The sequence below is a fragment of the Rhagoletis zephyria genome, unplaced genomic scaffold, assembly GCF_001687245.7.
Source record: "Rhagoletis zephyria isolate East Lansing unplaced genomic scaffold, Rhagoletis_zephyria_1.1 Rzeph_scaffold_00526, whole genome shotgun sequence".
Lineage (NCBI taxonomy): Eukaryota > Metazoa > Arthropoda > Insecta > Diptera > Tephritidae > Rhagoletis > Rhagoletis zephyria.
Genome location: NW_016157610.1, coordinates 133186 through 161008, shown reverse-complemented (window position 1 = coordinate 161008; position 27823 = coordinate 133186). Strand labels below are relative to the sequence as shown.

The 27823-nt window shown below is 35.4% G+C and overlaps 1 protein-coding gene across 1 annotated transcript; it reads left to right on the top strand.

Annotated features, from left to right (window-relative positions):
- Positions 1 to 11697: 11697 nt before the first annotated feature.
- LOC108360153 (uncharacterized) lies at positions 11698 to 26568 on the top strand. The gene is made up of 3 exons (XM_017612337.1): positions 11698 to 11783; positions 11909 to 12117; positions 24794 to 26568. The coding sequence occupies exons 1-3, from the start codon at positions 11698 to 11700 to the stop codon at positions 26566 to 26568; spliced, it is 2070 nt and encodes a 689-aa protein (XP_017467826.1).
- Positions 26569 to 27823: the final 1255 nt, after the last annotated feature.

Here is a 27823-nt window from a genome sequence, read left to right as displayed (position 1 = left end):
TTTAAAAGGGGTTGCCACCTGTTTAAATGTCTTATTGAAATTAATCTGCTACCTTCCTGAAATATATCAATATGGATGGGAAGAGCTTGAAAAAGGCTTCTTTCGAAAAAATTTTGAAGAGGGTTGCCACCTACTTTAACCTTAATTTCAATTTAATGAATTACTATAATATGAATTTAAAACTAAAGATGTTTAAGAAAACTGCGTTATAATATTTTTGAAGAGGGTGTCACATATTAAAAAAAAAATATTAAATTTAACTTAAATGAACGAATTGCAAATGGTAATATCTTTCATCACGCGCCTTATCCTGAGATTCACTTAAAAAAATACACCCGAAAATTTGTCATCCGCCCATAGTAAAACCATGAAAACCAAGAGTGAAAAGTGAACCGGTTCGGAGAAAATGAAACTCATGATAAGGCTGATCATCGACTTCTATGTGAGGGGATCTATCCTCCGATTTCACCTAGCTAAGTACCATCCAAATAGTGAAAACTGGACGCCATTTCTACACAGGCTGATGTGATTTAGCCCGTGGCTAGTTACTTCCCTACAACCGACCACGAATTAGGTAGTCCATTTATCTAGCGTCAACTGTAACTAAGACATTAGTATCAACAAATAACAGTAAAAAAAGTTTCACCCACACTTTCCCTGTTAAACCACCACACTAGTTATCGATTTATAACTGTCTGAGCAAACAAATTGTTCCTTGTAAGAGTTTTGGTGTATGTATGTATGTATACATACATCTAGTATCTATTTATATGACCAACGAATTTCGCTTCTCTTTTTCTCGTTTAGTGCAGCAGCTGCTTATTGCCGTCCGTTCAGCCGTCGATTGACAAACAATGTTGCCAACAAGAAGAACGGACAGCAGTAATTACATTCATTTGTGTTTTATGCCAGCAAACAATGTGAATATTTGAGCGTAGACAGGAAAATAGCAGATCCGCCGACAGCAAATCAAATAACCAAAGTTTGGTGGGATGATGTGGCTGTCCAGAATAAATTAGTCGTAATAAGGAAGTGTAGAAAATTGATAGGGCGTAAAAATTATATAAGAACTAAATAACACGGTTTGATATCTCTGTTGATATCAATTTGGTGTTAATAAAATATTTATCGGGGCACAATTTTTATGCTCTTTCTACTTATTTTTGATATCCAGCTAAATTCTACCAATTAATTTTTTCCCACGTTATGTCAATTACTTTTTTTATAATTTTTTTTTTCACCACAAAATTTTGTAAAAATTTTAATGACTATTTTGTAGGTGTTGTACAAATAGCCCAAGTATATATTTGCGGAATTGCGAAAATTTAACGCAGACTGCGTTTAATTGGCAAATATGTGCAGGCGAGCAATTAAATTCAGTACTGATGGTGGAGTTTGTGTAAATGTGTGTGAATGCCCAAAACGTTTTATATACGTACATACATACATACATATATACATATAAATGCTGACATTGTATAACGATTGACAGAAGAATTTACTGTTACATTGCAAAGCCAGAATTAACATCAGTGACGACAGGTAAGTCCCAGATGGGTTCTAACATTACAAAGTAGTTTTTGTGAAAATTACAGGAAAAAGAAGTTTGGAGAGTTCGATTTTCAGACATTTGTCCGCCTAGAATATTTGTTTCTAATTTCATTTAATTTTAATTTTAAATTTTATTTATTTTTCTTTTTTAAATAATTTTTGTTTTTTAATTTTTTAATGAAATTTCTTTTAATTTTTAGAATTTAATGTGTAAAAACTAAACTGTTTTTCAATTTATTAAACTTTTAGAAATTAATTTTAATTATTTATTCTCTTTTTATTACCTCCCTTTTATTAGCTCGGGATGTAACAATGTAATATTGATGCGCCTGAAAGATGCAGCGATTTCTATTCTCAAGTTACATACCTGATAGTACGAATGGAAATTAGAATAGCGAGGTTCTAGTTATTTAAACTATAATTTTTTATTTAAATTTAATTTGTAATTCTTTTGTTAACTTCTTTTTATTTTAATTTTTGGATTTTATTGTTTTAAAGAGAAAAATAAATCTTTTCACATATAATTTCTTCTGCATTTGATCCTGCCATTGCGTTCGTGAGAGAGATTCCTTTTTTTTCGTTTTCCGTGCGTTGGCGACGAGTTGAAGAAGTCAGCGGAATCAGTGTATTCTTGCAAACTTTTATTTAGTTTACCTGCCCTAATCAAATCCTGCAATCAATTTTAAGTCAAGGCCAGCCCATAAGACCTCCCTGCAACTGACATGGAATAAGTAAGCAAGGAAATTTTGGTATCTCCGTATAAGATAAGTTTATTGTTAGAATTATAGAAACTTTATAAACTTACTCTACTAATTCGCAGGATTTATTTTTTATATTTTGATACAAAAACATACTTGCACATTCAATAAACTTAAAGCCAATATGAACGTATTAGATTCAAATACAATACATAGTTGTGCAAATAAATTAACGTTACGTAAATACAAATTAGATATGTTTCCGGCAACAGTGATTTGTAACTTAGACTTTAGACATAGTGGTGAGGCGACTGGATCGAGAAGCAAAGCGATAAAAAAATTAACTCGAATTTATTTGTGGCAGCACATGGTTAGGAACCAAGTTCCCCAGTTCGTTTTCACTTTGCAAATTCTCTCATATTCTTCTCTGCCACTCGCTTACACGAATGGGCTAGACTTTCTTCCCTCGATTTTCTTTATCGTTTAGTTCATTGTCTCCAACTTTGCCATACTCTTGCCAAAATTTTTTTCTTGTCCACCTTCCAAGCGTTGACGTAACATTTTAAATTCATCGGCGCACTTTGTAGTTATCGCATTGCGTACTTCTCTCGAAGACATATCCTTAGTGATAGCCATGAATTCAATTAAATCGCCAACAACCAGTGGATTCAGTTGACCCTTGATGGGCTTGTTTATGCTCATAAAGGCCGGCGATGGCTTGCCAGACAGCGTGTGCATAGCAAGCACTTCACGACTGAATAGTAACACCAAAATCTTACGCGTTATGGCAGGTCCACTGATCGACCAGTTCATATTGAAGAGTGCGTCTTTCATTATTCTGGTGCCATTCTGACCGAGTATGACCCATTCGAAGCCACACTCCTTTACAGTATTTTCGTCGATCAACTGCTTGATTGCGTCACTCATGTTGAGGGAAATCTTTATTATCTTTTTCTGCGCTGGTAGTGTTTTGGTAGGCTTGCTTCGCTTAAAGGTCACGGAATTGCTTTGTGGTGTGTGCTGGGTAACGGTAAAGTTTTGCGTCTGTTGGTTATCCAAATGCTCTGATACGATGCTACTGGCACTTGAAGTGGAAGGTGTGTTCGCCTTATAGTGCATTTCCTGCTTTAGCGGTGTTGATTCTTTGTCAGTAGTAGGCTTATGCGGCATGCATCGCGGAGAAGCAGCTGGTGTTGGTGGCAGTTGGTTCATCAACAAAGCGTGGCATATTTCCTTATTTGAAGTTGTATGCGATGTATTCATAGTGTCGCGTTTCGGTTGTTTCTTTACAGTTTTGGCAGCTTTATACAGCTTCAAGTTGGTCTTCTTGATTACTTCGTTGGCTGGGCGCTTAATTGGGTGTTCAGAGGGCTCTACGGCACTGGATGTTATGGTCTTCGATAAGTTTAGAGGTTCGCTCTGCGTATTTGACGTTTGATTTATTGGCTGAATGCTGAGCTCACCAGTCGTTTGCAGGCTCAAGTCGAGCGCTCGCCCATCTCGGTTGTGGCTTACTATTTCAGTTAATGGTGGCTGTGCTTCATTTTCTCCTACAGCTGTTAAGTAACTTAAAAGCTTGGCTCGGTATTCAGATACTTGTCTTTGTTCTTCAAGCAAAGTGTTGGAGGCTTTAGCTTTCGAAATGAAAGTGCTTGTGTCTTCGCAGAAATTCAGATTAATTATTTGGCGTGCGTGGCTGCTGGAGGCGACTTCTCTCAGTGGTGGTTGTGCGGGTGTGCAACTTTGTCTGACCGCAGCGATGAATTTCTCAAATATCGATATATCCATGTGCGTTAAATTCGGCGTACGATTTTCTTTATTCCACATGCCACCGTGCTTAGTGAGCAGTTTTTTATGGGACATCTTCTCTATTCTTGTTTCTTGTTACTTTTAATTTTGTATCTTTGCCGATTTGAGAGCCGTAAATTCAAATTTAAAACAACTCAGCTATTCGGATGAGAATGACACTCAAGTACAAATGTTGCGTGCTTTTAAAGCAAAAAAAAATATTGTTATGGAAATGTTTTTGTGTTGACGAAACTAAATCAATTAACGATTGCATTTGTCAGGTATTTATCGCAAGTAACTCTTTGGCGCTCATCATCCGCTGCTATACACACGCTGAGATAGATATAAACAACTTCGTCACAGTCGAGTATTTGGACTGCGCGGCTGCGCATTACGCTTGTACCTGTGTGGGTGGTAACCGCTGAATGGTTTCGCATAGCGTTTTTGTTGCTATGGCATAGGTAAAACTTTTTAACGAGTCTGCTTTTTCAAAGGTAGATATTGTTATTCTAATAAATACAGCTCAATACAAATCAGTGCACATTTCATAGATATAAATTGATACTAATGTATAGGTGAGTATGTACACTAAGGTGATCCAAACTAAGTAAACTAACAAATTTACGGCTTTGAAAGGACCTATTTACAGAGAACAAATTTCTCCAATTTGAAAAAATAGTAATTCAAATTTTAAAAGGTGTCGGTGGGTATTTGAAACTTTTCATGTAAATAACATGCAAACAAAGTTTGCTTACATTAAAAAATGTTATACCTATTGAACCGTTTGATAGAGATATTCTTGTAGAACATTAAATTTTCTAAAAAATTACCCCAAAGTGGGTTATCTACACTCAAAAATGTATATACTTATGGGCAATGAAAGTCGAAAAAGCAGTTTTTTTGCTTTATGATTGGAAATATTTTTACTAAATGCAAAAAGTTTACACTAAACTGATACAAAACATGGAGAAAATGTTGATTATAAACTAGATTTGTCAGAAAAAAAGAGAGAGTTTTAATCCATTTATTTATTTTTATTATATTTTTAAACATTCATTTTTTTATATTTGTTAATAAAATTCAATTTATCTCAATATAATAATATATATATAGGATATTGCTGGCGATGCAATTGCACTACAAGCAAAATAAATTGCTTTTGATCTTCGTCTTTCGGCAAAGTTCGATTGCAATTTTATATCAACACTAAACCTCGTTCAGCAATATCAATAACATATTCAATACACTTAGTCGTCGCTAAAACAACCAACTTAGGGGAAATTTTCTAGAGAATTTAATGCCCTACAAGAATATACCTCAAAAAAATTTGTGTCTCAAACGATCCAATAGTCATAACATTTTTAATTTCAAATGCCCACCGACCGCTTTTAAATTTTAATTAAAAATTTTTCCAAATGGGAGAATTTTCTTTTCAGTAAATAGGTCCTTTTAAGGCCGTAAATTTATTAGGTTAGTTGTTTTGGATCACCCTAATGTTGATGCACATGTATATGCATATAAAGTAACGGAAAATTTCAAATAACTCCTATTTCGGTGTGTTATTGGCTAAATAATTTGTGATAACATAGCATTATAATAATACTTTTCGCTTAAACTCTCCCTTGATGAAGTTGTTAATATTAACGCCTCCTCGTCTCCCAGCGTCTCGCAGGTCTCTAGTAGTTAAAGCCTCACATTTAATTCAGAAATACATATATTGTCTTTTTAAGACTACACTGAGAGAAATATCAACCAAAAATTGGTTAATATTACCAAATTCAAACTTGAAAAGAAATCAACGTGATTTTTGGTTAATATTAACAATGCCTTGGTTGTTATTTTCAACAATAATTTGGTAATATTAACCAAATTTTTGGTTGGCAATTTTTTCGTTTGAACACGCTTATGTTCTGCACATCACAGATTATTTTTCATGCTTCGGAGATACAAAACAACAATTTTTATAATCGTTTTAACACGTTGCCTCTGACGGGATTAGCAAATAACAGCAAGCTTCTCTAGACACTCAGCTACAGCCGCTTTATAAATTTGTCTTTAACTAACTTGAATCAATTTTCTTCGTCGTTTAATTTGGTTCTACATTTTACAGATACCGTCTCGTAATTGAGAAAAACCAAAAACAAAAAAAAAACAAAAAATTATATATTGCCGCTGACTACATTCTAAGTCGAACCAGCTGGAAGCAAGCACCTCTGCACGTTCAACTACAGCCGCATACAAACTGGTTTTCAAATGTTCAAGTTGAATCATATTTCTTACAATCGGTGTATTAACCATGAAAAAACCAAATAATAACTTGGTTGAATAAACCATTGTACTTTTGGCTCAGTGCATTTTAAAAAAAAAAATGTCGGATAGGCAGTTTTGTAGCCAATGCAGTCCTAGTTGAATAAAGTGTAAGTTTCAAGTGGCTACAAACTACCGTTGATTTTTGAAAATTTTTCTAAAAATACCCAAAGTTTTTCTTAGAATATTTTACCTCATTCACTGTTGATCCCCTTGGTCCCCTATGTTGACGTTTTTTTTTATTTGTATAAAATGCCATATTTTCCTTAAAAAATAATAAACTTTAAATAAACAAAAAGAAAAATGTTTGGCCATGCTTCTTCTTCGATTTGTGGCGTGCGTCTTGATATTGTCACACAAGGTTTTAAGCCGACTCCGAACGGCGATTTCATTTTTATGAGCAGCTGTTTTTCACAGCAGAATACACTCGGAGGGGTTTACATCGCCTGCCGAGGGGCTAACGCTATTAGGAAAAAAACTTGTTCTCTTGTTTTGTTTTTGATGTTAGTAGGAAACTGGGATCGATCCCAGGGGTTACGGAATTTTAACGTAAAAGCGTTTTGTTATTAGAAGTTCTTCTTATTTTGAAAAGTTGGCAATACCGTAGTAACTTCGCATATACTCTAAGTGAAATTCTGGGTTTTCTTCCAAAGCCCCTTAACTTAAACTTCCTACAAACTTTAGCTTATCCTGAGTAAAATCAATCAATATCTAAACAATTAAAAATACTATGTAATAATAAAGTGAAAGCAATTTGGTTTCGTCCTTTTTTTGGAGCGTTTTATTATTTTAAATATATCCAAATATATTACATAAAAGAAAATTTTCAAAGAATTAGAAAGGAACTTACTTACAAGGACGATAAAGTATACTGTACAAGCGTAGTCACAGATTTGTTTGGTATAATTTTGAAATCACGTGGAACGCGCTTAAAACTAATTCTAAAATATCACTTGTACTAAGTGCAAACAATAAAAAATTTAATAGGTTTTTCATAAAATTGTATCTCAGTTATAAACAATTTTTTTTTACATTAATGAATCTGTTGATTGTGATGAAAAAAATCTACTATTATTCAGCATATGAATGAAAATAGTACATATAGAATGTCTTCCGATATATAGAATGTCTTCCGATATTAAGAACTTTACTAATGTACATAAGGTTGTATACTAAACAAGCTTATTATCTATTTTTATATTCTCAGAATGAAATCCTACATCATTTCGGTGTTAAAAAAAAATACGAGAACGAAAGGCTAACAGACGTAGTTGATCATCCCGCGTCGGTATGTGCAGAGAGACGCATTTTTTGGGAACAGGCAATTCTGACGTTTTATACAATATGGTTTTCAAATTCACAAGTTTACTTCTTTTGCTTGTTCTCTCTTCTTCTGCTCGATTTCACTGGATTCTTAATTTTCTAAATATTTTCCGTCTGCTTTCGATTATTCTCGCTTAATTCATTGTCTCAATTTCTTCCACATTCCTGCTCGCATTCTCCTGTCGTTCACATACCAATCGTTGACGCAACATCTTGAATTCATCGGCGCACTTTGTAGTTATCGCATTGCGTACTTCTCTGGATGACATATCTTTAGTGAGTGTCATGAATTCAATTAAATCACCGACAATCAATGGATCCAAGCGACCTTTGATTGGCTTATTAAGGTTAATAAAAGCTGGCGAGGGTCTGCCAGATAGCGTATGCGTAGAAAGCACTTCACGACTGAATAGCAACACCAAAATCTTACGCGTTATGGCAGGTCCACTGGACGACCAATTCATATTGAAGAGGGCGTCTTTCATTATTCTGGTGCCATTTTGACCGAGTACGACCCATTCAAAGCCACACTCCGTTACAGTTTTTGCATCGATCAACTCTTTAATTTCGTTACTCATATTGAGACAAACCTTAATTAGGAATTTCTGCGATTGTGATGGCTCTACATGAGAGCGGTGATTGGTTTTGATGGAACTGCTTTGTGCTGTGTGCGGTGTAACGGTGAAGTTTTGCGGCTGCTGGTCATCCATGTGCTCTGATACGATGCTGCTGGCACTTGAAGTTGATGGTGTGTTCGCCTTATAGTGCATTTCCTGCTTCAGCGGTGTTGATTCTTTGTCAGTAGTCGGCTTATGCGGCATGCATCTCGGAGAAGCAGCTGGTGTAGGTGGCAATTGGTTCATCAACAAAGCGTGGCGTATTTCCTTATTTGAAGTTGTATGCGATGTGTTAATAGTGTCGCGTGTCGGTTGTTTCTTTACCGTTTTGGCAGCTTTATACAGCTTCAAGTTGGACTTCTTAATTACTTCGTTGGCTGGGCGCTTAATTGGCTGTTCAGAGGGCTCCACGGCGCTGGATTTAATGGCCTTTGATAAGTTCAGAGGTTCGCTCTGCGTATTTGACGTTTGATTTATTGGCTGAATGCTGAGCTCACCAGTCGTTTGCAAGCTCAAGTCGAGCGCTCGCCCATCTCGGTTGTGGCTTACTATTTCAGTTACTGGTGGCTGTGCTTCATTTTCTCCTACAGCTGTTATGTAACTTAAAAGCTTGGCTCGGTATTCAGATACTTGTCTTTGTTCTTCAAGCAGAGTGTTGGAGGCTTTAGCTTTCGAAATGAAAGTGCTTGTGTCTTCGAAGAAACTCAAATTTTTTATTTGGCGTGCGTGGCTGCTGGAGGCGACTTCTCTCAGTGGTGGTTGTGCGGGTGTGGAGCTTTGTCTAACCGCAGCGATGAATTTCTCAAATATCGATACATCCATGTGCGTTAAGTCTGGCGTATGATTTTCTTTATTCAGCAAGCCACTGTGTTTTACTAGAAGCTTTTTGTGAGACATCTTTTCGGTATTTATCTATTGTGGTCTCCTTATTTCTAATTTTTGCTCCACAGAAAATCCGCTGCCAATAAAGTTTGGCAAGCTAGATTCTTCAAGCTGTAAAAGATAAAAGAAAGAATATTTGAATTAGTAAATTAGCGATAGCAGAGTTATTTATAAAATATTATTATACTAAATTAATTAACACAGCAGAAATGAGCTTATTTATTTTTAAATTTACTGTAAATAGATATTTTTTTTTTTTTTCTTTACCCATATTTTTCAAAATTTTCGAAAACTTTTTTAATACATACCTCAGTGTTACTTTCGACAAAAAATCCTTTCAAAGCTATCAAATTCCTTAATTGGCTCCGTGGTTCGTTATATTCAACTTTAAATATCTTTCGCGCTTTAAAAATTCCAAATTTAGATTTCTAACAATTCAAGTGTTCGAATGAGAATGACACTCAAGTGCAAATGCCTTGCGCTTTTAAAGCAAAGAAGCGCCAAAGAATTGTTTTTGTCCCTTCGAAACTAAATAAGATGAATGTGATCGCATTTAACAGGTATTTAGAATTTGTTCAAGGACCAGAACGTTCGCCACAATTTGTCCCGCTCTTATGCAAATCGCACGAACCCCTTCGACGCTGGTTAGCCGCTGCACTGCATAGGTGTGAGCGCTTGAATGGCATTTAAAAAAGTAGGTAGACGCTCGTCAACTTTAGCATTTGAAATAGCTAATTACATACATACATACATACATACGTGTTTACCTTGCAATAACTACGCTGGTGCGCTGGTCTCTCTATTCATACCTACATAAGTGGGTGTTACCCGCTAAAATGCTTTATGAAAAGGACGCGTTGGGATTGTTATGGGTTAGATGCATATTTACGCATGTATGTATGTATATATCTATTCAAATGTACGCATGAATTTTTTTAAAGAACCTTATTTTCAAAGGCAGTTACATCTGCAACTATTGTTGTTGGTTTCTCATTGCGGCAAAATATGATTTTTCTCATTTGTTCACGAGTATGTGGCGTTATGAGCTATTGTAGCGTGAAATAAGAAAATTTCTGAGAAATATTTTTCAGTTATGGAATTCGCTACGGATTTGTCATAACAATAAATATTTTGCATGACTTTTTTTCTGGTTGCAAAAAAGAAAATAATAAAAGCAAACGCACAACTTAATATCGCTTGCTTAGAGTGAAATGTTGCTAAGTTCACTTTTTATGAAAACTCATATTTCGATACAGGGGGCTAGAGAAATTAAAAATACACTATTTTGAAAAGGAGAATGGTCCTTGTTTTATATTTGCTTGTTCATATTCAATGAACGGAAAGTTTGCTAAGTCCAAAAGAAGCTCCGAAAGGCCAACATAGTAAGAAATGTTTAAATTAAAAGCGAATCCCTCAGCTGCCGATTAAAAAACGCCCTATATCCGCACATTTGCAATATTGACCGCTTTGTGAAAAATTCCATAAACTTGCTGAATTTTAGAGCCTTTGAGGCACGTCTTTCCGTTATCCGATTTTAAAAATTTTTCGCACGTCACGTTTTCATGACCAAATCAATATTTCTGTGAGGAGGGAAAACGAGGTCAAAGTGTCAAAAAAGCGCGGTTTTTGCAATATCTTAGAAGCTCTAGCAAAGAAACAAAAAGTGATATAACCTTCCCGGTTTAAATTGAAGCTCTCGACTACTATCTCTGAAAAGAGATCTTAATTATTTGAGATCTTAAAATATTCTCTACCATTATTATCTTAAACTAAATGATGGCAAATTTGTATGCATATTTCCCTCCACAGCGGGGGTTTAAACCCCCAAAACCTCACCCTTGCGGCCGGGCTTGCTCCCAGAGCATTGGCACATGTGCAGTTATGAGACAAGGCATGTACCAGCTAGGAGCATACCTGCACTGTATGGGTCCCATATGTTGGATAAGTGCTCTCCGCTCAAAAAAATCAAAATAAAGGTAAATTTTTAGAAGTGAAAAATTTTATAGAATTCCAAACAGACAGAGGATTCTGATAGGAATGAGGAAAGGATCTGCATACATATCTTTCAATATGTTCCGACCCAGATTGGAATGGGATACTTTAATACTATCCGTAATTTTAACACTAAATTTCGAGCAAATCCGGCAATTTGTATGAGCCATTCACAATTATCAAACACTAAGGAAAATATAAAAAAAAAATTTCCCATTTCCACATATTTGTTTATATTTTCAAATTTTGATTCAGTCAAAAAAATTTGAAGACAATTCAGAAAATTTATTTAATTGTTTTAAGCTAATTTCAAACACAAAACTTAAATTAAAAACGGAAATTAGCAACAAGCGTCACTAATAATAACAGCTATTGAAAAAAGTGTTTTTCTGTAAAATATATTCAAAAAATAAATTTTAGTGCAAATTCTTATGTTACCAAATTCGCAATGTTATTTTGTAAGCTGATCAACAGCAATAAAAAAATTACAAGAACTACGAAAAAAAACCAACTTTATAAAACCGCAGAGCAATTAAATAATGAATGCAGTTTACAATGGACAACAACAAATGGATTTTGTGCGGGCCATCGCATTGCGGGCGCTCATGAATGCCAGCGGTGATAAGTAGGTATTTTTTTCTACTCACTCTTCATTTTTTTCTGGCGGCAATTGGCGCATTTACCAGAATTGGCCTTTGCATTCACTTTCACTTTAGCTGTTCTTTTCTTTTCTTCTTAATACATATTTAGTTGCTATTGTCCGGTGAAGAAACCTACTAAATTCATTGTTACCCTAAAGCCGGTAGTTAAGGTGCCTAATACAGATCCTTTTATAAATTTACAACAACAAGCAAGTGGCTGTACCTGCAATACAACGACGAGGGCACAAAAGCAACCAACCGCAGAGCAAATTCAAGTGCACAGCAATAACGAAGCTATCAAAGGAAAAACACTATTAAGTAAGTGTGATACTAATGACAGCTACATGCATTTAATTATTTAAAAATTTTTATTTTGTAATCGTTACGACTTAATGATATTTCCATGCAGTATAATGGAAAAAAAACTTCTACAATGGCATCCGAATTTCGCGCGGAACTGAATTTATCTTGTAATTCCCATTGCAATGATGAAAATTACATAACATTGTCTACCATTAAACAAATGCCACGTGGAAACGGACTTATACCAGGTTTTCACTTGGCGTTAAAGGGCAAACATTTTATTGACAAAATCAGGCATTAAAACATACATATTCGTGTCATTGCTACGAGAATAATGCCATATTTTTACTAGGCATTAAATGATACAAATTTTAATTGAAAATTCGGGCACTAAAAATACCGGCGCCACTACATCGAGAAAAATTGTCATTAAATTCGTTTCCAAATTGAATTTTTTAAATGGTACACATTTTTCGTCATTTCAATGCCTATTGGAAACTCGGCATTATTGCCATTTAATTTGTTCCGACATGGCATTTTTCATATGACACACATTTTTTAATTTAGTGTTTTTTTTTTATGTAATGGCATGGTTTTTTAATGCGCAAATTAGCCATTAATATTTTTTGTGGGAGTATTCATTCTATGCGCATCCATATAAAACAGGCATAACCGAAACACATGCCTTGAGAGAAGTTATTCAAAGCTTGCCATAAATCGTTGATGTACGCTGCCTTGCCCGCGGTCAAAGCTCTTTTAAGCTTTTTATACATTTTGTATAGGGGCGCGCTGGATAAAAGTTCTCTCTGATCATCACTGATATAGAGCTGCGATGGGCAGAGAGAGCTGTTACTCTCCATGCGACTATACAAAATGTATAGAAAGCTTAAAAGAGCTTTGACCGCGGGCTAGGTGGTGCCCATCGCCGATATAAAGTAGATAAAAAGCTTCTTGCTTAAAAATGACTTGTTCTGAAATATGTTCATTCATGATAGCTTTATTAAAAAATATTATTTTGAACCTTTTGTCAGAAGTTTTAAAAGCCTTGATGCATATATTTTAAAGAGGGTTTCAACTAAAAAATGTTTGACAAAAACGCATTATTACAGGTGTTTTTTTTACGATTTTTAGCTCACGAAAAGCACTTGTACAAAATAAATATTTTGAAGAGAGCGATCAAAAATATCACACGATTTTTTTCGCGACCTGTCCTAATACAGTATGCCGATCTTTCGCTGCCGAATAAATACGTGTATTTATTTCCTATATTTTTTTTTTAAATTCCATTAAATCGCTTTGTCATTTATTTTTTTCCAATTTCTCGTATCAGTTTTCTTCTCATTCCTCCCAGTTAGCATCTCCATCTCCTTCTCATTTTGTCGCGCATACTCTTCTCGCATTAACAGCTAAATTTTCCTTTCGCGCTTCTTTCGATTCATTTCACATCGTATATCATTTAGCGACAAATCCTTTGTAAGCTTCATGAAATGAATCAAATCACTAACAATCGTGGCGTTCAACTTAAGCCTCTGGAATATAGGCTTTTGCACAAAAACTGGTGCTGGTTTGGTTGACAGCGATTGATTAGCTACTTTTTCAGAACCGAATAACTTCATCAGCAAATTGCGTGTAATGCTGGGACCACTTTTAGTCCAATCTATTTTGCTTAGTTCGCTCTTTTGCATTAGGGTATTATTTGGTCCGAGTCTTATCCATTCTATGCCATCTTCTATAACTAGATTGTTATTAAATATTCTGGCGATATTCTCAGGTATGATAGTTGGTTCATCTTTCAGGCAATACTCCGTTGAAAATTCTATGGCTGGCACTTCTTCATGCAGATTTGTTTTACTCTTTTCTTTGCGTTCAGCATTCAGTTCTCTCCTATCGACCGTATTGTCGGAGGGTTCGGTTTCAGCTGACTGCTGTGTAATAGGTAGTTGTGTGAATTCCGTAACGGGTGCAGTTCTAGTGGGCTCTATTATTGAGGTATCTCTGGTGTCACCTAGATGAATATGTTTTTAAAGACTTGATAAAAAGGGACAGTTTCACCAAAGGCATCATACAAATAATCGCTTAGTGTAAACTCATTGCTGTTGTAGCAAAGATCGGCAGCTACTTGTAAGCTATACCTTGCGAATAGTATATGATCCCTTTGGCTGCCATTTCTGTTGTTAAGTGAATAGTTCCAAAGTTTCTCTACATTTTCCTTACCATGAGCGTGGATGGCCTCCAACAACTGAATATTATAATTGCCCATTTTGGGGTCTGATGCGCTCGTCAGATCTGTTATAAAATTCTGCGCAGTAAGGGATAAGCTTTCATTTTCTAACGCCAGCTTGCCATGCGCCACTAAAACTTCCATTTGTTGCATCATTCCTCCACCTTTCGGTTTGGTGCTCTTCTTTGCCTCGTGTGAAGAATTCAACTTAGCATTCTTATTTCGCGCACATCTAACTGCACCCAATTTTGCTTGCTTTAGTTTGCAATTGTCTTTGTCGAACCCTTCCAATACGTCCAGATGTTTGAGCAACATTCTGCTATTGAACATATTGACGTCGGCTGATCGTAATATGATATCGGTGAGTATTTCTACTTGTGGGGGGTGGTTGTGTGCGGCGCAAAATTGCATAGCTTTCGCAGATACGCTCTCTCGTCTGAGTTGTGTTACCTTTTCAAAGATATCAGTAACTGAATCTCCTGCTTCTGCTTCGGCTAGATTCATTCTTAGTAACTTCGCTTCCAAATGAATTTCTTCCTTTAGCCTGGCTAGGTTTTCGACTTTTTGGATAAGCTCCTTAATCAGGTGTTGTCGTACATCATTCCAATGAAAGAGTAATTGTAGCCTGGGTATGTGAAAATTTAGGATTTGTATGAAAATTGTTTGGATGCATTTTTCGGCTAGCTTACCATACAAAACAGCGCACGGACTCCTTAGCCTTCGGTGGCATCGCTTCGAATAGGTTCAATACTAGAAGGGAGAAGACAACGGCATTAGAGCGCACGAATACTTTGGTTTTCGGCAAAAATCTGAGCAAAAATTATGTTATAATGAATGTCATGAGAAATCAGATAGTTTTTTTTTTAGTTCTAGAGTAAAGTTGATTTTATATTGATAGGAGAAAGATTTTCTCTTAAATTTTCTGGAAAACAAATTCTTTATAAAGCTTGCTTAAAAATTCCTAAATAAATATGTCTTAAGAATTAAAGATTTGTAACTTACTATTGTATAGATCAAATCTTTAGTTTTGTTTCAGCATAGAGTAGGTATATTTATTTTAGATAACCCCGAAATTCCACTGATTAGAGGCAAAGTTGGAACTCTCACTCCTGTAGACCCGCAGAAGACTTAAAGTCAGAAAATGGGTTCTGAATTCAATGTTATTAGAATGTATTTACCGCATGGTCATCCATCCGATTGCTACTTACGCCTTCGTAGTGTGGAGCTAAAGGTTGGAGCCTCTCTGGGTTACAGTATCAGTGAGAGTTAAATATTCAAGCAGAAGCAGCCTTGAGAGAGTTGCATATGCGATTATCTGGCAGTAATTTTCATAACAACAAGTCTTACAAAGATATTTTGGGAAAATCGCTGAGCTAGAAAGCTGCTGATTTACTGACAGCAGTTAAAATATTTAAATCTGATTCTGGCAGAAAATTGAAGGTGAAAAATCCTAGAAGTGAAAATCTAGGCAAGTAAGCTTAATCACCTAGATCCCTTATATATGTACATATACTGGTGCCTCGCCAACGTTAAATCCTTGCAGTTATCCTTTGCTTATGGAAAACCTTCCAACAGTCAGCTATGAATACTTCCATCCAGCCAACCTCAATTCTGTGGAATGTAAAATTACGTATGTATGTATGTATGTATGTAAGTAAATATGTAGTATTTTGTCCTTGAAATCATTTACCTATCGCTTGGCGTCATTTTGTGGACAATAGCTTGAGGTAGCTTAGGTGCAGTTATAATTTGTTTTTTTTTGTCTTTTTTTTCGGTTATATTTTAAAGGAAAGGAACAATATCGTTGTCAAAAAATATTAAATGGTATGCGCAAGATGAGTCCAAAGTCTTTGAAAAAGGTTGCTAATTAAGCGCGAGTGTGTGTGTGCATGAATGAATTCGTGGGCTGCAAGTATGTAGATAAATATACTTCTGTATTTTTGGTAAATGAAGACAGATCACCTTTGAAGCATTGCAAAAATACCTTCAATTCTCACAAAAGTAAAAAAAAAAAAAATGGGGCGTAACTGGCGTCGCACCGTCGACGATTTTAACAATTCTAATAAACAAACGTTTGTCTGATGCGCGCCTGCATAATTTTTCCATACTTGGCGGATTTTCGCGAATTTAAATAAGAAATTTACATAGCCATTTATTTATTTTTGCCGAGGTTAGACACACCTTTGTATCATCTAGTAACAAAAGAACAGAAGACATTTGGCTTTCAAAGCGAATGAGACTTGTTGAAAAGGGACGAGTAACGGACATTTTCGAACAAGAAAAGACAGGCACTCTTTCACTAACCAACTATTTAGGTTACAAACTGAAAATAGCGATTAAGTTAAGTATTTGTTTTCCGCTTTTTAAAATCAATAAAATGTATGTAGGTGGGGGAAAAAAATAATAATTTTTTAATATACATAAAAACTTTGAATCTAAAAAGTTATTGCGTATTTAATCCCTAATATGCTAAATGAGATCCTTGGAGGACCTCGGGAGTTTTTTTAAGTGATTCTGCAGTAAGTGCAACAAACATTCAGACCATGATTTATACTATACGTGTCTTATATGGTAGACAGACGGAGAAAATTAATTTGAATTAATAAGCATAAATGCAAATTAAAAGTTTACCCTTACAGACGGCAGTAATGCGAATAAACCAGCCGCAAGGTTGTGGGTTCGAGTCCCACGGCCAGTATACTTTTTTATTTCCTTTTCGTTATCTTTTTTTTTTAATTCTATATTTTTTATACGTTACTTTCAGTTAGTTGTTGTTGAATTTTTAACAAAATTCATCTCTAAAAATTAAAATTAACTAATAGTAAAATAAGAAATGTGATATAAAATAAAGCAAATGAAAATAAAATAAAGTAAAATTAAATATATAAATAAAATAAAATAAAAAAATATAAAATTAATAATAAAAACAAAAAATTTTCGCAATCGCTCCAACCGAGTATCGAACCTGGCTACAGGCTTGTAGCTCGCAACTCTCACCACTCGGCTACCGCGTACGCGAAACTCGACTGCTTCGTTTGCTTACTTGTACAAAAGCCAAAAACTGGCCGTTTTTACCAGTGTTGTCATCGAAAATTCCCCGGATCCGAGTTAATTCCCAAAAATTTCGTGCATTTGTTCGGATGCTTATGCTCATTTTAAAGAGCCAAATGCATGAGTTAAAGCAAATTAAGGCTGGTAATGCAAATAGTCGAGCCCGTTTGTCTACCGTATTAGATTAATTAGGGATTAATATACTACTAATGTGCATATAAGGCTACATTTATGACCTTACGAATTCGCATCGCGCGATACATTGAAAGGCGCTTTTAGGGATGGCAAAAAAAATAAAATAATCGATTCATTAATCATACGATTAATCACAAGTAAAAAAAAATTAATTGCAATTAATTGCATTTATGTATTGCAAGGTTGGGTTTTTGACCTTACGAATTTGCATCGCGTGATGCAATGAAAGGCGCTCTATCGCTATTAGGGATGGCAAAAAACATAAAATAATCAATTAATTAATCATATGATGAATCACAAGCCAAACAAAAATTAATTGCAATTAATCCTTTCGCTATTTTGATGTCATATGGCTTCATGCCTTTTTGAATACTCACAGATTTAATTGAGCTTATATGATATTATATTTTTATATGCAACGCTGTAATGGGAAGTTTTATAAACTATATTTTAATACGGTATTATTATTTTTATCCTTAGCAGATGAAAAATTTCAATTTTAAAACTTTACCAAAATATCGATTTTCTTCTGCTTAGAAAGGTGTACCTTAAAATACTATATTTTACCAAATAAAATATATCAAAAATCAACGCGATTTCTGAGTCACATAAAACTTGTAATTTCTTAAACTGGAAGTTAATGGGCTGTAAAACTGCATGCTTAGATTTTTTCTAAAGGCCCTTAAAAAAATGTTTGTTCTTTCAAATTTTTTACAAAGTTTTAAATTTGAACTTATATGGTTTTTGTTAGATAACGAGCCGTAGTTTTTATTAAAAAAAATAATAAACGTTGAAAATAAATTGTAATGACAAGGTTGGGTATTTGAAAATATTCGTGCCATTATGTTAAAAAATAGGCATTTAATTAATTTCCACACGGCATTTTTTAAATGCTTTAAATTGTTTGTCATTTCAATGCCTAGTGGAAATTCGGTATTACTGTTAATTTTCACATGACTATAAATATTACATTAGGTACTAAGTACAATTAAGTTATTTATGTATGTTTGTAAAAACGATGCGCTACCTGCGCATTGCTCCAAAATAGGATTTATTATTCAAGTTAGAGACAAGCTAAAAAGTTTAGCTGCCCATCAAGGAAGGCATCCAACAGAAATTTTAACTTACTTACTTACTCTTGATTTTATGAGGAAAATTGTCTCTGCATGAAAAGTCCGTATCATTTAATAGAAGTGGAATGTGAAATGCATGCAGAAGTAAACAACTTAATATTTTTTTTCTTTACCAAATTTTCGACAAAAAAATTGTTTATATCTTTGTTAAGTCCAGTGAGTCGAATGCATCATCGCTGCATAATTAAATTACTGCGAATCACCAGGGAAAGGAGAGAGTGAAAAAAACAGTAGAAAAAGGTTAAGTGAGAAAAACAAAAGTTAAGTGGCAAAGAAAGTGAGTGCTTTTATCCGGCATACATACATACATTAGGATGATTCAGAAAAAAATATTTTTTTTCCTCGCAACAATGCTCAAAAGTTTCGTTTAGATGCCAGTCTATGAAATTAGGAACACTTAATATTAATATTAAGAACGTCCGCAACGATTTCCCATAAGAATAACACAGGAAATTTTTTTTTTTTTAATTTTGATTTTTATATTTAAGGAACGTTACGTTACGTAAAAGTCTTGGCTTATTTTTGTAGAAAATTGAACGCTCTGAAAAAAAGGTGTAGCCCATTAAAAGTGCAAGTTTAAAGTCACTAAAAATTACCGTTGATATTTGAGACTTTTTTTTTTGTCGCGGGTGTTGTGAAATTTTCTCAATATAAAAATAGATTTTGTTCATGCGTTGTATGGAAGAAAATGCGCAAGGCTCTCGACAAAAAAATTCTCAGAAATCAACGGTAATTTTTAGCGACTTGAAACTTACATTTTATAAAATTGCATACTCAAAATTTTTCTAACAAATGTAGTTGAAAAACGTGTACACAAAAATTCTTGCATACTCAAAATTTTTTTAAGAAATCGAGTTAAAAAATTTAAAATTTTGGAGAAAATTTTTTCGTATTTCTTGCATTTTCCCGAGTTCTGTATGAAATTAAAAAAAAACTTAATTTTTGTGGTTTTTGCTGTTGAATGAATAATATTTTTATAACATAATACGAAACATTTTTAATGGAAAATATAAATAAATAAAATCATCAAAACGTCGGGGTTTTCATATTTTTTACGCTGAGTGTATTTCGTTCATAGTTATGATGGCACATGTTTTTAGGCTTATTTTTGCATATAAATCCGACCTCTAGTCATAACTAAAAAAAAAAAATCCGCGAAAAACGGCTTGAAAACTTTGTTTTTAATTTACATACACTCCCATAGAAGAAATGAATACACGTTTTGTTCCTGAGCTACCGGCAATCGCTGCAGGTAGTGGTAATTTCTGCATACTCAACTCAAAATTAATATTTTTTGGATTATGACACTTTTGAACAAAATGAGGGATGTGTATATGTATATGTAAGTATATGGCACGCCTACAAAAAGTAGAGGAATATTAAAGGTGCAGTAAAGTGGTGAATATGTTTACGTTGCTTTTATGCCTTTTGTAATGCAGAAAAGGTAAGAGTGCCAAACAAATCGCGGAAATTTCGAAGTGCAAAAATTATGACATATTTTGTTATTGTTGAGGTCTAAATATGTATGCGTACATATGTATGTACCGCGTAAAAGAGCGTGAAAAGAAAACGACTCAACTCATGGAAAACCCGCTAACTTTGGTATTGTCCAGCAGGCAGCGCGTATAACTCGAAAATGTTTAGTATAAAAGCAGCTAGCGGCGAGAGTGAGTTATTAGTATAAAGCTAACGAAGGTTTAAGGCAGAGGGCAAACTAACTAACTAGACTCATTAAAGCACGAGTCACGACAACAACTACAAATAAAAGGCAATGGATCCACCGCCCAACTATAGCTCCGATGAGCACAACAGCAGCGATGAACTGGAACGCATCAGTGAGGTGAAAACCTCAGCCTCAACCTCAGCCTCTCCCGCCGCATTGTCATCCATTGAACCCTGTCGGCTGTCGTGGTTTCTGGTGAAAAACGATGCCACTTCAGCAGCAGAACATGGCGACTATTGCATCATACACGCCATGGATATAATAAATCAAGATCCAAAGGATGTATTTCTCTTTAATGCGGTGCACTTTAACCTGGGCAAAGATACACTCTCGGGCCAAGTACTGGCCGCTGCCGATCACATACAGCTGGTTGAGGCAGATATGCAGGAATGGTTAAAGGCGGATCGGCTGAAACCAGCAGCAGCTACGCCATATCTCTTGGTACAATACCGTCCAGCGCCAGATCGCTTAGTGCATTGTGTTATGCATGAAAATGATGTGACGCCAGTGGTGTTGGGACAAGCGAAAAATAGTTGTCGAGAGGTTTATGTGAAAGATGGCGTGCGCATGTGTCAAGGGTATGTGTTGACACGCAGCAATGATGCCAATCGGTTGGACAATGAGCTGATTAAAGTGAAAGTGAAGTGTTATGAGGCGATACATAGCACATTCCCGCAGCCGGTAAGTCAATTGGTGGTGTGGGCGTGTGGGAAATGCCTTTACTAAATATGGTTTTTCTTTTGTTGCTGCTTGCAGGACGATATCGAAAAGGATGCAAGAATAGCGCCAGAAGACAATACTTGGCTGCTGCTGCAGTATAGCCGCAGCATCTCCGATTGTATTTATACAATTATGCGCTACAAGGATACACAGAAGTTGGACTCCAATTTGTATCCGGGCATACAGACTTATTTGACTGTAGGCAATACAATTTACCAGACAATGATTGTGCACAAATCGCTAAATGAGCTGGAAATGTTGGCAGTTTTGAATAATATAGCCAGCTCCTGTCTCTTATCCGCTTATCCAGCCATGGATGATACGGAATTCCGCAATGCGGAACTTGTAAAGGTAAGTGACGTGAAGTAGATGAAATGTGTTTTAGGGACCGCTTCTTTATGTACTTATATGTATGTCTGTCAATTTTAATGTTAATCCTTTTGCATGTCTACCCCCCCCTTCTTAACACTTAAAAGCAACAACAAATTCTTCTTCTCGGATGTGCTAATGTTTATGCCCAAAAACCCCAAAATATCCAGCTTAGATAAATGTGTATGGTGTTTGTTCCAAAAAGTACGTAATTTACTTTGTGTCTATGCTCTTTTTCGCGACCTTTTATGTAATCACTTCTTCTGCTTCGTTTCTGTTTTTAGTACGAACGTCAAAATTTAAATGAGTACAAATCATACATCGCTGCTAATGTTCGCAAATCGGACATAACAAAATGCCAACAAGTCTCGAAATGCATCGAGAAGGAAGCCGCTTATATCTATCAACTGCTGGATAATATCGATCGCACCGAAGAGCAAATGGAGAGCGTGCTGCAGCAAATAAGAGAAATGAACGACAATGTGAAATGTACTTTGAGGGATAATTAATTATGTGTTATAGGTATATATTAGACTGGTTCGAAAAAATCGGCGGTCTTTTTTTTTCAAACTTCCATGTGAATTATTTTCGGAACCTTGAGAAAATATGCCTATCAAAGCACACCCCTTAGTATAAAAGATTTAGTGTTCGCTCATCGCGAATTTCTATTTTCCATATAAATTACACAGGAAAAAATTTTTTCAATTTTGAAATTTCATAACCAATTTTTAGGTCAACTTATCGGATTTAACGCTATATACATTAGGGCGGAGTAATGTTTTCGGAGCAAAATTTTCGAAAAAATTTTATAGCAAATTTATATTCTACGATTGAGTCTAATGGCGAACAAACTACTTATATATCAAAAATTACATTTGACCCCCTAATTTTTTTTTATAGAAAAAGCAGTATATAGTAACTTTTTTGGTCGAAATTTATTTTTCATCGTACCAAAAAATTTTGCACATAATTTTCTATTTTCTCGGTCTTGTGAAGTAGTTTCTTAAATATGAAGAAAACGTAAAATTTTTTAAATGAAAAATTAATTTCGTTCAGAAAGAATTATAATAATATGTACACTGATTTTTTATTTAAAAATTGGGAGGGTAAAACGTAGTTTTTGGTATATAGTTTGTTTATAATTTTTTCTTAGAATCGAACGAAGAATTCGAATATGTCATACAATTTTTTCGAAATCAAATTGCTCCGCCCTAATATAAAAATTTTTCCATAATGCTAGTATAACATAGTGCAAGTTTTAAAATGTTCGAATTTTACCTTGAATAACTTTTGGTGGAGTATATTTATAGAGAAATTATAAAAGCCATCAATTTCCTTCAAAAATATATTGTTCATTCTGATACGTTGACTAGAAACGATTAATGAAATTTCAAAATTGAAAACATTTTTTTTCTGTGTAATTTATGTATATGGAAAATGGAAATACGCGATTAATGGTATTAAAGACTGCGCTTTTGACAGGCGTGTTTTTCAATGTGCCGTAAATATTTTACAGGGGATTTTGAAAAAGAAAAAGATAGTCCATTTTTCTCAGTCAGTCTAAATGGTATTTATTTTATTTTTTTAATTATTATATTTGGCTTATTATTTTTGATTTTTTAATTAAATGTTGTTTTTGTAAGTTCTTGTAAGTTTTTAGTGTAAGCCTCAATGACGTGCTACTACCTGCGAAGTAAAGCGAAACGATTCACCAAATAATTTCTCGTTATATGATATTAATGATGTACATTCATATGTATGTACATTAGGATGGTCCTTAATTTTAGGAACCAGCTTGTTTTATCAGATTTCCAAAAACGCTAGCCCTACGTCGATGCTATTATAGTCGAATATATCACATATACATTGTGGTCCCGATTGGAGTCGGTTTAGGCGTGTCGCACAGCCATCAAAGTTCAGATTACCCTATGAAGACGTCTTAACCGACTCCAATCGGAACCAAAATTTATATGTGTTATCGGTGGCCGTGGTATTACCGATTGAGCGGCTGACACAAAAAATAATCCTTGTTTCGATTTCTAAGGACCACACTAATGTGCATACTTTAGCGTTTGTTAAGGAAAAAAATTTGTGTTTAAAGCAGGGACCCGGACCTTTATAACTTTTATAATAAAATTTATTAAAAAAAAAGTTATTTTTGGTCTTTCATTTTATTTAAAGTACAATAATTGATAAACCCGGACATTATACTTTCTTTTTTTTTGTCCAGGAATAAGAGCTAAACTTTGTGAAATATTTTTTAAGGCCGAAATAAAAGTCCTTTCCTAATAATAAACCAACGACTTCAGCCCTCTTTCATCTAATACGAAATTTGTTTGATTCGGATAAGCGGTTGGTTTATTATAAGGAAAGCGCCTTGGCCAAGTTTAACTGTTATTACTGGAGTAAAAAAAATAAAAGTGCGAATTTTTCAGTTATTATTGGACTTCTTTATGTATGTGCCCCATTTTTAACGCCTCACCATGTTCGGAAAAGGCATATTTGAAAATTGTGAAAAATTATTCAGAAATGTCCAACGAACTAAAAACTTATTAGTATTTTTAATCGTATCTGCTGACAAACCCGTTGAATTCGTTTAATTCAACGAATTCGACTGTTGTAACCGTTAAGTGTTGATAGCTTGCCCTAAATAGAATAAAACTTACACTAAAGCTTGCAGTAAATAGAATGGAACTCGATAAAATTGCACTAAAAAGGGCAATTTTTAAGATTTTTTAGAGAAAACCGCATTTTCTAACTGAAAAAGTTCAGATGTGATATATGTACAATTTAAGGTGAGTCCTAAAACCTAGTAGGTTTCTTTTTAGAGAAAATTTCCTTATCTATAGAAAAATTATGGTTTGACATATTATACGTGATCAGCGTACCTCAAAACTTAATACTGTCTGGCCTATTTGAATATAGTTGATCTGAAACCCAACGAAAGCTAAATGGCATTTAAATAAAAATCCAAAATCGAACTTAAATGCCTTTTAATTTTTCGCCTTTAGTTTTCGAAAAATTGGCGGTCCATTTGACAGCTCTCAACTTTTACTTTCAATTCAAAATTCTAAGCCGTGAGTCGAAACATACACACAAAATCAGCTGATCTAGCAACAGCACCTTAGCAACAGCTGAGCGACCAATCTCTGCAAATTGCTTTGGAAACTTTGAAATCGAAAAATAATATTCAATATATATTTTTGTTTTCAAAAATGTTTACCCACACTAGACTTTTTTTAAAATCGCTTACAATTGCTTTTCTCGTCTCTATTTTAGACGCCTTTCGCGTGCTAACGAATTCCAAATTCATCACTATCGATCCAAAATATGAATACGGCGACAATGCTACGCTGTCGCCCTCTCATCAAAAGATACGCCTCCCCGCTGGCGGGCTGTGGAAAACTAATGAAAATAAACCCAACATTTCCGGAGAGCAAGAAAGATGTCTGCAATCCGGACAGGAAAATGTGAAGCTAGACAAAACGGCGAAGAGAGTTCAGTACACAGACAGCCAAGGATCGGTAAAATATAAAAATAAACGAATTTACCGCCTTTTAGAGCACAATTGTTGTGAGAAAAATTCCACAAAAATGCCAACAAAATGCCGCATTGTATGTCCACGAGAGCATGCGACTATTGAACAGAAAGCCGAGCGAAGAAGGGAGCGGGAAGTAAAGAAGGAAAGGAAGAGAGAACCCAGAGAGCCATCGAAAGATCGTGAACAGTTGCGTAGAGAGTTAGAAAATGAGCCGGAAGAGAGGGCAGTGCCGGCGCCCCCGCTAGTTCCACCAGCAGCCAAGAAGACGCCAGGTTGCGTAGACAAATCGATTGGCAAGAGTGATGGGCCGCAAGACGACGGCGCACCGACAGTGGATGCTCTTGGCGCTTATCCCTCGAAGTATTTGGGTTTATCATGTTCCGGTGCTAAGAAAACGTCAGGAGAATCATCTGTGGAGAAACCACCCTGTTCACTATCTACGTTTCCCATTCCAAGGATACGACACCGAGAAACGACCGTGGAACCGCTACCGCCGCCGGCGCCAGCCGTAATGGAACCCGAACAACCTTGTCACCCAGTTGAAGAGAAACCTTTGCCTTGTCACGAAAGGGAGGAGAACACACCACGCGAGCCGCTTACACAACCCAGACCGCCGGACATAACCAAAGAAATTATTGCACATCAGTGTAATCGCATACACAATTTGGAGTTACAAGTGAACGAACTACGCCGCGAGCTACGCAGAATGCGCACTGAAATTATACCGCCGGACGATATGTTGCGCTGTACCGCGCTCACCGCTAAACTGCGTGAACTCACGTCACTGCTTGCCGATTTGAAGAATCGTCATGCGGAGGCGATAGCAGAAGTTATTAGGGCGCAAAAGCAAGCTAGCCAAGTTGAGAAATGCGAAGCAGCTGCGGAGCCAACTGTGATTACGCGCGCACCACAACCACCACGTCCGCAAATGAAGGCGGAGACAGTGCAAACTTGCTTCACTGTCGATCACACCGATAAACTCTCACAAACCAATGCCACTTTCGGCTGGCGCCCCTTCATCGATGAGGCCACACAAAGTTCACCACCATCAACCGTCCCTGTGACACCGAAGAATACATCAAGCGTGCCGGCAAGCAGCCACACCAGCTCCGCGCCAAGTTCTATTCTACCCTGTGGGCATGATACTGGTGCGTTGCCGCTAAAGGAGTCGCCCAGCTTTTGCCCCTACTGTCAGTGCAGCGAGTATCCAAGTTGCACTTATGTCGAGCGGAATCTTTATGGTGAAATTATGAGACTGCTTGAAGACCACGTGCCGCGCGATATATTGTTGTCGGTGCTGTTGCAACCGAACAATCTCTATCATATAAATATCACAGTGACTAGCAGCGGTGAGCCATTGGGTTGTATCTACGCCACAGAGCGCGCCATCAATGAGGCTGTCGAGGCGGAAGTCTTCGAAAGATTTTTGACATTCTTCATAGTGGATGCGCGTATTTCGGTGCAACAGAAGGATAAAATTCTGGCGCATACTTTTGAGTTTTTCAAAAACTAGTGGCGCACTACATATACATATACGTCGTATATCCAAATGTAATCAACAATATTTTGTGTATTGGACTTACAGTCAAGGGAATTTTTATGTTTGTTAAAATCGTGTAATATATGTCTGCCGTATTTTTTACTGTTTTAGCGCATGTGGAGCGTTTTTCTGGTTTTGTCTTGTAAAAGCACGAAAATCACGTCAACTCTTTTTGCCGCGATATACGGATAGTCGTCTCCATACAGTTGCTAACTGTAAACTATTTTTCCCTGTGTCTAATAATTTCTTAGTTTATTCCGAAAAAATGGTGAGTAGTAAGATTTGCACATGGGCAATTCCAGCGAAGACCACACCTCAGATCAAAAAATTTATTACACAGATTGCATTCAGATAATGGATGTGCGATTAATTAATTAATCAAACAAGCTTTTTAATCGAAACCTGATTAATTAATTGATTGTTATTAATTTCTGGATTAATTACATTTTAATTAATCCGAATCTAATTAATTTTATTAATCAGAAAACTGATTAATCATAACCTGATTAATCAAAAACCTGAATAATGAGTTAATCAAAGAATAATAATTTTTGATTAAACAAAGTGATTAATTTCCCGATTACTTACATTTTAATTATTCAAAATACAGTTAATTTTATAATCAAAATACAGTTAATTTTATTAATCAGAGAACTGATGCTGCTATATTTTTTTGTATCGAAAAAAATTTATACTCATATATTTTTATGTATATTTTTTTATTCATTTTATGAGTAGAGAGTAATTATTCAGAACCTGAACAATCTGTATCTGATTAATCATGTTTTTGGATAAATCAGGATTATGATTAATTAAAAAAAAAATTGAATCGATTAATCGCACATCCCTGGTTAAAATCTGTGACAACAGTAAAGCAATTAGAATAGTTCTTTATGAATCGATTTTTATTGAATTATTTATTTTTCACAATTTTCTCTATATTTACAAGCTTTTATTTAACTTACTCTGTATGTGTGTATATATGTATATTTGTTTGTTAGGTGCAAATCTTGTGATCAATTTTTAACCAACTTTCGTATGACTTAGAAACTTGAAACTTCACAGTTCAGAACCCGATGACAATGCAATAAAAAAGAATTATTCCGATAGGTGGCGCCGGAGTCGAGATATTTGAAAACCCCCCTTGTTGTTATTATAACAGCATACATATTCCCCAATCCTTGGCCATATATATAAGTCTGGGACGTTCCGATTACGTAGACCCGTA

Excerpts from the sequence above, each read along its gene's own strand:
- LOC108360153 (XM_017612337.1), top strand. The coding sequence starts at position 11,698 with ATGAATGCAGTTTACAATGGACAACAACAAATGGATTTTGTGCGGGCC. Across the intron at positions 11,784-11,908 it reads ATGAATGCCAGCGGTGATAA|TTGCTATTGTCCGGTGAAGA; the intron begins GTAGGTATTTTT and ends ATACATATTTAG. Across the intron at positions 12,118-24,793 it reads CAAAGGAAAAACACTATTAA|ACGCCTTTCGCGTGCTAACG; the intron begins GTAAGTGTGATA and ends TCTCTATTTTAG.